The sequence below is a fragment of the Fundulus heteroclitus genome, chromosome 21, assembly GCF_011125445.2.
Source record: "Fundulus heteroclitus isolate FHET01 chromosome 21, MU-UCD_Fhet_4.1, whole genome shotgun sequence".
Taxonomy (NCBI): domain Eukaryota; kingdom Metazoa; phylum Chordata; class Actinopteri; order Cyprinodontiformes; family Fundulidae; genus Fundulus; species Fundulus heteroclitus.
Window position 1 is genome coordinate 5584964 of NC_046381.1, and position 12866 is coordinate 5597829.

General features: G+C 39.8%; 1 protein-coding gene across 12 annotated transcripts in view; it reads right to left on the reverse strand.

The window, feature by feature from the left end:
• Positions 1–12866, reverse strand: part of abi1a (abl-interactor 1a) — an 80767-nt gene that overhangs the window by 53731 nt on the left and 14170 nt on the right. For all 12 annotated transcript variants that reach the window (XM_036125580.1, XM_036125578.1, XM_036125581.1 and 9 more), the window contains exon 2: positions 6018–6185. In XM_036125580.1, the coding sequence (XP_035981473.1) occupies positions 6018–6185 (168 nt within the window). The remainder of the gene's footprint in view (positions 1–6017; positions 6186–12866) is intronic.

A 12866-nucleotide genomic window follows, 5' to 3' on the forward strand; every position in this document is an offset into this window, starting at 1 on the left:
TCATTGGTGGTTTTTAAAAAAAACATGAAAATTGAATACTTGACAAACACGAAAACAGGCCCGAATCCCATGCACTGCAAAAAGGGAACTAAAAGTAAGTATAATTTTCTTAAAATATGAATATTTTTCCTTGATTTCAGCAGCTAAATAACACTATTTGCAATGGAATGAGAATTTCTACCCCTAAAATAAGATAATTAGACATCCTGCACTTAAAATGAGAACAATTTATCTCCATCATCTTATTTCAAGTGCAAAAATCTTATTCCATTGGCAAGTAGTTTGACTTACCAGCTCAAATCAATGAAAAATACACTAATTTCAAGAGGATTTTACCTACTTTTAGTTTCCTTTTTGCAGTGCAAAGGGGTTTGCTCCGATGCTCCTTTGCATCTCAGAATTTTATCAGCAACAGGTTGACAACTCGTCACGTATGACGGCATGTTTACTTCGGCAGAGCAAAATGAGCTGCAGGAAATGGAGGGGTGGAGGGAAGCAACCACTGTTGAAACCCCACCACCACAGACACCCCCAACGTCCCGTCTTCCCTCTCTATCTGGGGCATTACAGGGACATTACAAAGAGCTCCCTGTTCCCGGCGTTTTAGCAGCCACTTCACACACAGCCCAAGGTGGAAGCCCCTGCTGGCTGCTCTGTTCAGCTCCCAGCACTTCCTGCCTCGTAGCTGCAGAGACCCCTGAGGGGGCAACGACTGACAGGAAGGTGACAACAAAACTAACGCCATGGAGCACGCATGCAGCAGCTGATGCATCTGCAGGGGTATGCAACCGTGCCCTGCACAGTTACTCTGCGTCTCTGTGGGTGTGCGGGTGGGTTTATAAATGACGTCATTTTGTGGGATGCTGAAGTCATGTGGAAATTAAAGTTGAAGACTGACCCGACGTGTTGCCTTTTAAATCGGAATCCATCCGTCACGCTATGTCTGTCTTACTTTGGACAATTACCATGACAAACAACTTCTTTTTCCTCATTTCTGGATTTACTGAAGAGGGAAAAATGGGACAGACGCAACAGAAAAGATGCTAAAATTGGGCAGTAATGAACATATTGGATTGACGTGCGAATGGATGAACAGATCGTTGACAAAAGAGAGGGATAGGTAGACGCATGGATGAACAATAAGCTAATGAATAAATCATTGGAGAACGGCTACATTAGGGGTGGACTATAATATAATAACATATGTCACACTGCAAAAACGGATCTAAAAATAAGTAAAATGTTCTTAAAGTTAGTGTATTTGTCCTTGATTGGAGTAGGTAAATAAGAATATTTGCCAATCGAATGAGTATTTTGACCCCTAAAATAAGATAATTAGACATTGTGCACTTGAAATAAGATGGAGATGTGTTGTTCCTATTTTAAGTGCAAAAATCGTATTCAATTGGCAAATGATCTTATTTACCCGCTCAAATCATGGAGAAATACACTAATTTTAAGAACATTTTTGCAGTGCACAATATACCTTTATTCAATAATGATGACTCTTCCGATATTTCAATATTCATTACAATCTATGATTACAGCATTTGTCACTGACTGACGTTCCGGGTTTTCTGTAGCTTAATGTGTTTTATTTTTTAAAAGTAAATATTTCTAAAATGCCATATTGAAGCAGTTTTATACACGTGGCAAAATAATTGTCACAAGTTTGTACAGGCATCTCACTGCAAAAATATACCTAAAAATAAGACATTAAAGTATTTTTCCTTGATTTGAGCAGGTAAATAGGACTATTTGCCAATGGAATAAGATCTTTGCACTTAAAATAGGAACAATTTATCTCCATCATCTTATTTCAAGTGCAATATATCTAATTATCTTATTTTAGGGGTCAAAATACTCATTCCATTGGCAAATAGTCTTATTTACCTGCTCAAATCAAGGGCAAATACATTCATTTCAGGAAAACTTTACTTATTTTTAGTTCTCTTTTTGCAATGCTGTTGTGGACGTTCTTGGCAGTCTTTTAGAGGCTTTTATTTTGTGTATATCAATATCGTAACTATTGCATCGGTTGAAATCAAGAAATATATCGTCATATAAGTTTTGCCCGTTTCGTCCAGCCCTAGGATAAAAAAGTTATTATATGCACGGACAACGTGACGGATGGATGTTGAGATGATGAAAGTTGACAAATGGTTGGATGAACAAAACCACACATAAATGGATGGATGGACAGATCCAACCTTTAGACAATAGGATAGATGGGATTCCTGACTCTGTCACAAGATATCCAGAGAGGCACCAGGTGTGGCATTAACTGGCACCTTTCATTACAGGGGATGCTCCATGACTGTCTACCCAAGCTTTTCCCATTACAATATCATCTAATCTGAACCCAATACAACAAGAACCACTAACAAATGGCTGTTCAGGAAAACACAACAAAGGCTGTTCTCCGATCATGGAGATGCCGTCACAGAGGAGCCTGTGAAGACCACATCTCCGCACAGACATTTGGGTGTTGACGCTACAGGCAGATAGGGATATAAAGAATATCAATACTCTAAAAAAGTATCGATACTCAAACGCTGTATCCAGATACAATACTAATTTAGCATGGTATCGATACTAAATAAAAGGAAGAAATAAAACCCAAAGATCTTCCAGTTGCTAATTTAATTTCATACATTGAACGTATTACTGATGTTATCACGACCGGTAGTCCACATTAATGTTGTGTGATTAGCTGCAGTTAGCATGCTGCTAGGCTTGTGTTATATTTGGGTTATTTATTTAGCATTCATTTGCAAACTTATTTAACTAGCATCTGTGATTCTGTTGAGAAAGCATGTTCCATGTTGAGATTGAAAAAGGTGAATTTTTAAAGTTAAGAAAAACACTTTTTTGGCCTTTAAAGCTATAGTTGTTTAGGTTAGCTGTTCATTGTAGCTCTGCTGCACTCGAAGAAGACTTTGAACATGGCTGAGAGTCACAACAAGCGAACCGCGTTCATGTTTATGAGAACAAGAGGAAGGCCTCAGTAGAAAGGAATAAGATGAGCGGATTTGGGAGATTTTTAAGAGGCGATCCCCCTGAAGAAGCAAAGTAACCCGGTCTTGCGCATGCGCAGTTATTCAAAAATAGACTTGGGGAAACTTCAGGAAAAATCACCGCCCCTAGCTTTAATTGTTTGTCTTTTTTTTTTTTTTTTTTACTCCCTGTAGTATTGAAAATTGTATTGAATATTGAATATTTTCCTGGGTATCAATATCGAGTTTCAAATTTTAGTATTGTGACAACCCTACAGCCAGATAATATCAAGCATTAAATATGTAAAAGCACATGTAATTATTTTCATATCATCTAGTAAAATTCTGAGATTGTTCAAATTAAAGAGAAGTTTCTATGATATTTCAGGGGGTCATAAAGTAATTTTTAGTGCAAAGACAAGAACTATGAGGTTGGTTCTTTAACTTGCTGAGACTAACCTTAATGATATAAGAACGGCATTTAAAATAGCGTTTTTAGCCTTGCTGTGAGCTTCCATTAATTATTGAACAGAGGCAAGGTCATGTCATTGTACCGCAATGTACATTGTTCAAAACAATGATAAAATCCTGATAGCTGTGAGCACTGTTAGAACTACAACAGCAGCAGAGCTTCCCTCTCAACTACCCATTACACAGAAGGCAACACTGGCCTTCAGGCCTTCTGCTAATTCCATTTCCAAGAGCAGCAAAGGGAAACATAATAATGGCTCGCATCCTGCGAAGCTCACAGCCTGGCCGCAGTCATTCAAGCAAAGATGTGCTTTGAAGAAATGGAGAACTCTGCTCATGCTCATCCAGAAACAAACAAGAGAATGAAACGATGTGAAGAAAGAATGTGTGCTTTCACTGTAGCTTCTATAGTTTTTGAATGCCTAGACTTAATACAAAGAAAAAGCAAACGTAAGACAACATTCAGCTGTCTAAAAGATATACTAGTTGGTCACTAGCTGTGTTTCCATACGCTCGTCGTGCAAATTTTGAGCAAATCTTTAAAATATCGCAAAAAAAACTAAAATAACATGCAAATTAGGCATGTTTCCAGCTAATGATTTGGAGTAAAGTACCCAGGCTATGCAAAGAGTACTTACACATGACTGGAATAAACAGGAAGTAGAGGTCCCAAACTAGCATGAACCACACATCTGAGAAAAATGGAGAGAGGTTTTCAGGAATGTGTTGCTATTCCGGAAAGTTGTAATTGTTCTGTCATGTCAACTAGTATTGGCGATGTTGCTGTCCGAAGACGTAGAGGAAGAAATGCAATTCAATGCGAGTTATGGGAATATACGGGAAAATGGCGCCAGCGGAAAACAGCCGATCATGTGAGGCCGATGTTCGCTATGTCAGAACTTCTTCGGCAAATGTGTTTTCATCTCTCGCTTTGCCCGTTAGCTCTATTCGGAAAAGCCAACAAAACCACGTCAAGCGATTATTTTCAACATCAACATTTTCTAATGCGATACTTCAAAATGTGCATTTAAAACATTAATGGAAACACATCTATTAACATTTTACAAGAGCTATGAATGATGGAAGAATGGGTTTAAAAATGGCAAAGGAGCAATGCAATTTCCCATTCATATTGGCCAGGAGAGAGAAATGCAACACTGTAAACTAGGCTGGGAATTCTCTGTTTGGGTTTCTTTGCTGTGCTAAGGTACCATGTTTAAACTGTCATATATCTTTTCCCAATGTTGATTAAGTAGTTGACATGGAAACTGATGCAGGAAATGGCATTATGGTGACCTCGCTTTCTGCTAAATGGGAATCTGATAGGAAACTGCCTTGAAACTTGGGGAGCAATAAATATGTCCTTTCTGATCTGCTTGTAATATCTGCTACTTGCAATTCTCCATTCTTTTTGACAAAGCTTCTAGTTAGAGTGGCTTAGGTTACCCTGAGTTATCTCTATAGTTATGGTGCTATAGGCTTAGGCTGCTGGAGGACATCATTGTCTATTTTGCTCACTCTGTTGAGTTCTCCTACTGTTCTCCAATTTGCATGGTTAGTTGTTACTTCAATTTTTAACCTTATGTTCTCCGTCTTTTTTCTCTTCATAGTAGGTACACCTGGTCTGGCGTTCTGTTAGCTTTGTTATCATCCAGGGGAGACAGATCATCCGCCATTGCTATATAATATAAAACAGATTACTGGGTCAATGTGTGCTTCTGTGCTTTTGTGTCTCTGCTCTGTCTTCTCTAACCTCCAGTCGGTCGAGGCAGATGAGCGTTCACACTGAGCCTGGTTTTGCCTTCATGTTAAAGTTTTCCTCTCCACTGTTGCTTCATGCATGCTCATACTGATCATGCATGACGCCCAGTAGCTCTACGCTCGTCGAGGAGGAGTGAATGCTGCTTATCTCGACGCAATCTGCTGGGTTTCCTTAGAGAGGAAACTTTCTGACCAATCTGTCTGGATGATTTAATCGAGTTTGACGTTGTAAAGTGCCTTGAGTTGACGTGTGTTGTGAATCGGCACTGTACAAATAAAACTGAATTGAGTTGAAAATTAAACTTCAAATGCACCTGGAATTAATTCCTTACAATCTCAGCTGAAGCTATAAGGGGAAAAAAAACCAATTCCTCCCACCAAAATCCCTACTACTTAACGAGTTGTTTTAGATGTTTGGATTCTGGAGAGTGCTGAAGATTTGGTGAATGCACTACAGTTAAGATCTTTAAGAGACTGTAAATCTACAGCTACTACAGCAAAAAACAATACATTAAATGCCTGATTATTGTAAATTAAAATGTTTTAGAGTCGCAGGTTAAAAAAAGGCACTAGAAAAAAGGAAAAACAGGCCACCATTTCCCCTGAGCTATATGCACATCCAGACAGAGCTTGAATAAGAGTGATACACCAGTAAGAGGAACCGTGCCTCATTCAGACGGCCACACGCTGTTATTTAAAAACAGCAACGTCTGCCTGAAAAAGTGGGTAAAGAATAAACGGTGGGGCACGGTTTTTCACAGCTGTTTGGTCTGCAGTGAGCTTTCTGACCTGAGAGATGTGGTTGATGGAGGACTCCATGCGGCGCAGCTGCGAGGCCTGGATGTCCAGCAGCTGCAGGACATTGTTGGCTAAGGCATTGATCTGGTAGGCCACGCTGGCCAGGGACTGGGTGGTGTAGGCTTTGGTCTCCTCCAGTGCTTTCCTCTTGTCTTGGGCCTGTGACAAAAACGAGACAAACCGATTAATACACAGAGACCTAGATAAATTAGTTTAATCCTATAATAATTATCATCATTATAATTCTAATATATTCTTGCAGCTGGTATTTTGGTTTTGCTGCCGCATGAGGTCAACAGTTCAGACAAGCCATGCGGCTGTCTCTAAGGCTCTCATTTCACACATGCCACTCTCCTTTTAAAGAAATTCAGATGAAACATCTTGCAAAGGCCCAACTGAACCTTTGATCACAGCTAACAAATCCAATCCAATAACTGAAGTATTCTTGAGATTAAATGTTTGGAATCATTTTCTGCCTAGAGGCCCAGCCCAATATTTATTTTTCTTTAAAATCCATTGCAAGGTCAAATTGACATTCAGTGATTCTGTGGTTGTAATAAAAAGTCAAACACACAGAAATAAAGCTAAGCAATATGGTCTTCATGCTTAAACAATCTTTCGATTACTTAGTAGATGGTCAAATTTAAAAGCAGTAGCTGTATGTTAATAGCTACATCATGATTTTAAAAAAAATAGCTCACGAGATATTTATCAGTCTAAAACAAAAGCCGGCAAGTCAGAACTGGGAACTAAGTCAAACCAGAGCCAAGCATGTTTCAGCTCAAAGTAGAAAAACTGCAAGATTTCCAATTTGTTTTAGTGCTAACAGCAATTAGCAATGCAAGCCAACAATGTTTTATTCTAAATCTTATGTCTTCAAGCACTAAAAAGGAACATATTCACAAATAGATGTTAAACAGTAGTATTTGGGACACTGGGTGAATAGAACATAAACAGCTGTGCTAATAAATGTCTAACTTTTATGATATTCTGCATGTGCGGTGGCCGTATTGTATCTTGAAATTAGAGCTGCTTGGCTAAAATGAGAATGCCCCTTCAGCATTTAGCATCATGTTCCCAATAAACCACAAGAAAAAAAAACCCAAACATCTCATTCATTTAAAAATTGGCATTTAGAAACCTTTCAATCAAACAACATGCTTTATAGGATAACCATCTTTTGAGATTAATTGAAATTGACAGAGTAAATGTATACTAGCAGCATCAAATTAGCTTGCTGAATAGTTCGCTGTTATATGCATTATTTGACAAGTTTGATACGCACCTCTGAAAAAGAATGACAAAAGTAACAAATATCTTGTGCTAAAATGCTTTTTTAAAAGTAGATGACCAGATTAGCACACAGGAAAGGTATGCTAGCAGCATCATAATTAAACATGCTTAAATAGTGAGCTGTTTAGCTGTGTAACACGTTTATTGCGAGATTTTTATTTTACAAGTGAAAAAAATAAAGAAATGTTTCAACCAGTCTTGAAGCAGCCCAGTACTACCTGCGTGTCTAATTTAACCTTACATATTTTTATGCTGTAGCGTGTTCTCTGTAGTTATGTTAACAGTGACTTTCTTACAGTTATATGGTTCCTACAACAGTTCTGTAGAAAGCTGTTAATTTTACAGTGACATTGCCATTTATGACATTGCCATGTTGAGGTCTGTTTTCCAGTTTGTGTTTTTTTGGAGGGAATTTTGTTTTGTGAGGATCGTTCGTCCCTGTATGGCGTGGCTATGGCCCACGACAGTCTTCTAATAAAGAGTCCCGTTCTACCCGAGGTCCTCGTTCGTATAAAATATAATGCAGAGTTAAAAGAGCGTTATAATGTCAAAACCTTTATCAGATATGCTGCTCATTTAGTTAAAGATGAAATTATTATACAGCAATGTAGGCTTATAGCATCCTACATATACAAATTAGCTTGCTGGACAGTTAGCTCGCTGGACGGTTAGCTCGCTGGACGGTTAGCTCGCTGAACAGTTAGCTCGCTGAACAGTTAGCTCGCTGGACGGTTAGCTCGCTAGATAATTAGCTTGCTGGACGGTTAGCTTGCTGGACAGTTAGCTCGCTGAACAGTTAGCTCGCTGAACAGTTAGCTCGCTGGACAGTTAGCTCGCTGGACAGTTAGCTCGCTGGACAGTTAGCTCGCTGGACAGTTAGCTCGCTGGACGGTTAGCTTGCTAGATAATTAGCTTGCTAGATAATTAGCTTGCTGGACGGTTAGCTTGCTAGATAACTATCTTGCTGGACGGTTAGCTTGCTAGATAACTATCTTGCTGGACGGTTAGCAGCCTAGCTGTTGTGCAACTAATTTGCTACATGCTTAACTAGCCAAAATAGCACAGAAAAAAGCTTTTTTGTTACAAATTTTCATTATTTTGTAAAAGGCCAAATTAGTACACAGTAAAAATATGTCAACAGCATTATGATTAAACATGCTTTAACAGTAAGCTTCCTAGCTAACACCTGATTTGCCACATACTTACCTGACCTAGGAAAACTTCAAGTTTCATCCTCCCTGAGTGCTACTCTCTGACTGTGCATGTGAACTTTCATAGAGATATTTTAATGTTTAAAAACTTGTCCAAGACACTCAATAGTAAGTGAAAGATCAAAATATATTACAGGAACATATGCTAGTAGCACCATAATAAAACACAATTAGCTTGCTTGATGGTTAGCAGCTGTTATGTGTTTAAAAAGACAGGGGTTAAAAAAAAAGAAACATTTTTTAAGAACACTTTCAGAAATATTTATATTGTCAAGAAAGCTTATGATAGCATTCAGAAACAGTTAAGCTGAAGGAGGGTAGGTTGGCGTACAAAAAATAAACTTCAGAAGTCATACAAGCCAAAAATCCACCAGGAACAAAGTGGTATGACGAGTTATTTCAAGCATATCAATTCTGTCCATTAACACACATAGAATGGCACCCATCCAAAACATGTGCTGTATTTCAACGGCGCTGACGCTAGAAGCCAAGCTCCAACTGAGCTGTGACGTTTGATCTCTTTGTACTCTGGCCTCTGCTCCATGCTCATAAAGCTGAGTCCAAAAAGCATTGCCTGGAGGGGCAACACTGGGCTTTGATAACAGGCTGCTGTAGCAGGAGGTGGGCGGTGCCAGCAGAGGCTCAAGAGCAAATTACTAGTGTTGGTGGTTAGGGGGCAAAAGAAAAAAAAAAAAATTGGTCACGAAAAGAAGAAATCAATCACGTCACAACCAGATTCAATAAGTGATTCACTCAATATGGCATCACTAATCCAGAACCAATCCAATGCCAGAACTGCTTTTCAAGCAAGCCTCCGCAGGATGAGGAGGTGACAACATCAGCTGCGCTCCTTTTGGTGGGAACCGGAGCACCGGAGACGGGTTGAGAGGAGAGACAGGGTTCCTTCTCAGGGCTCGGTTCCAAAGGCCATCGTGTCGAAATCACGTAATCGCCAACTCGACATGCAAACAACACCTACTGCTGCCACAGGAGGAGTGCAATGTCCTAGATGCTGCAACAGCTGGATGAAGACAGATTAAAAAACAGCCAAACAATGTAATATCCCCGTGGAAATATCTACCCTGCATAAGACGAAGCCGTTCTCTGCTGCGCAGGGAGATTTCCAGAACAACTCATGCCAGTCTGAGCAAAACGTACAACCTAACATATAAACTGCAGATTAGATCATGTTTATTATTCCGGATTAGAGTTTGTAGATCTTTTTGTATTGCAGAAACAATTGTGTTTTTGTGGAAAGGGATTAAAAGTATGTAGTGGGTGACTTGATGGTGAAACACAGAGAAACTGTCATGTTTCTTTGATCTTACATGTTACAGATGTAGAATATATCCAATGTAACAGTAACAGGCTACTTAAGTGCACCCTACTATTGCTGCTTGCATAAGGTTTTAAAAGGGATTGAAGCAATAAGGGCTCACCAAAACACACAAAAGTTAGATAAAGCAATGCTCAGAGAAATTACAAAACCAAAAAAAAAAAAAACAAGCGCTACACCTCAGACTCTTCAGGCCCCAGTCAGCAGTAAAGGTTTGTGACAGCACAAGAAACAGACTGAACAAGCATGGGCTGTGTGGACAGATTGCAAGGCATCTCCTATAAAAGCAAATATGGGGACACAGCTCTGGTGTGCAAAGCTGTATCTGGTAAAGTAAACAATAAAAATGCAGAATACAGCATAAACACCTCATACCAACTGTCAAGCATGGTGGCAGAGGGATGATGATGGGGATTCCTAAGACAGCAGCAAGTATACACCAAGATGGCTAATAATGCAATGGCCCAGACCTCATGTTCTTGTTGAAACGCGGCGGTAAGACGGTAACAGAGATCGTCAGGTACAACAATGTGAACTTCAATGAACTGAAGAGAAGCTGATTAAGTCAAAGAGAAACAGAGTTCTCCCTACTAAAGTTGTTTCTACAAGCTGATGAACCATGGGTTGTACAGACAGACATTTATTCAACGTTTTGAAGACAATATCTGGCCTTCTGTGATGTACACTGCAAAAGGGGAAGTAAAAGTAGGTAAACATCTCTTGAAATTAGTGTATTTTTCATTGATTTGAGCTGGTAAATCAGACTATTTGCCAATGGAATACGATTTCTGCACTTCAAATAAGAACAGTTCATCTCCATCATCTTATTTCAACTGCAGGATGTCTAATTATCTTATTTTAGGGGTAGAAATTCTCATTTCTTTGGCAAATGGTCTAATTTAGCTGTTTAAATCAAGGCAAAATATACAAATTTTAACAAAATTTTACTTTTAGTTCCCTTTTTGCAGCGTGATCGATTTTAAATTCAAAGCGTGAACCAAATAAACTCAGACTGATTCAACCAGAAAGAGAACAACCTGAGCTTCACCTGCAGGACTCAGGTTAAATCCCCAATAATGTTCTATGATATGCAGAGAGAAGAAGACGGGTGCATTTCTGCAGTTTTTAATCATGGTTCCTTTTTGCAGTTGTGAATAAACGCCTCTAAGCTGCCTTCGGTAATGTGAGGCGAGGTCTGCTGTGGGCGTTGAGAGGACAGATGTGTCACTTGATTGCATCCTAGTTTCATTCAACCCCTGGTCGCCTATTCGCCACTCCAAATCCTCTGACTAACCAGCTTTGCTGGTGAGTTAACCAACGTCCATCCCTGCAAAACAACGTGGGGAGTGAAGCAAATGAGACAGAGCAGAGCACACTGCAAAAATAGAACTAAAATAAGTTAAAATTTTCTTGAAATTAATGTATTAGTACTTTATTTGAGTAGGTAAATAAGATAATCTGCCAATGGAATAAGATTTTTGCACTTTGAATAGGAAGAACTCATCTCCATCAACCTATTTCAAGTGCAGTATATCTAATTATCCTATTTTAGGGTTAAAATTACTCTTTCAATTGGCAGATAATCTTATTTACCTGCTGAAATCAAGGACAAATACACCAATATCAAGAAAATTTTACTTATGTTTAGTTCTGTTTTTGCAGTTCATGCGATACTGGCAAAGAAAAACAATAAAGTGTCTGCTTGGTTAGAGAAAAAAAAAAAAATACACAGCAGGAGAGGCAGAGAATGAGGTGAGCTCCTGGAGAGCTTCAGTGCTCCTGGGGCACTTTATCTCATATTTCAGAGCTGAGTAATGACAGAGCAAGGCAGTCTACATAGTACCCAGGCAGGAGCAGAAGAGTGCAGAGGAATGCACAGAGCAATGCGATCCACAACAAACACGCAGCTGGGAGCCGACGCAGGCAAACGTCAGCATGAAAACAGCAAACAACCGGGTGCAATGTGAGAGAACAAAAAGTTTCTCGAAAATCAGTCGGCTAATGAATTTCTACACAATAAAAAAAAGAAAAAAGGGAGTGGCGGTCGCTACCATACTGTCATCTATCCAGTCTGGCGAGAAAACAGCCACAGATGTGCAGCCATGCTTCTTAAGGCAAGGCGGCGCATTGCTTCACAGTCAGGACCGACCTGTTAGACTGAGACACCGCCGAAGACGTTCTCCCTGAGGACGATTAGAGTCCAAGGGTCACATCAAAAAGAGGAGAGGCCAGAAATATGAGAACAGAAAATGAATATACTGAAACAAAAACCTGCATACACTTTATCACATAATGGTACAAGGAAACTTACTGAATTTGAATTTGGGGGATTGTTTTTTGTTACATTGAGCAACACATAGCAGTGCATAAATGCGTAGTGGAGGGAAGATGATAAATATTTGTATATATAAAAATCTACAGCTACAAAACCGAAAAGTATGACTCGCATTTGGTTTTGGCTGCCTTTAATCTGATGTCCCTAAATAAACGTCAGAAGAAAACCATTGCTAAAACAAAAGCAGAGGACATCCTGTTTACAGCCAAGCCATGTAGGGCAGTGGTCCCCAACCCACGGCGCGCAGACTGAAACCGGTCCCAAGGTAACGTCATACCAGGCCGCACACAAAGAATAATTAGCATTATTTTACCTAAACTAAGCCAGATTCTGTCCCTTGCATTGACGCATGTCTCGGTCACGTCAACAAATGATCTGATAGCGTCGTACTAGGTGGCTAACCGTTAGGGTTGTCAAAAGTGTCAATACAGTGAAAAGTGTCGATACTCGTACGCTGTATCCGGATACAATACTAATCTGGCATGGCTCTAGTAGCACGCGTTTTATTGACAGTGAGCTGACAGGAAGAGGGGGGAAGACAGGCGGCAAAGCGCCGCGGGTCGGAGTCGATTCCGGGCCGACCGCGTCGAGGACTAAAGGCCTCCTAACATGGTTTGCGCTAACCCTCGGAAAACAAAACTTGCCAAATCCGGTCGGGAGAAGGG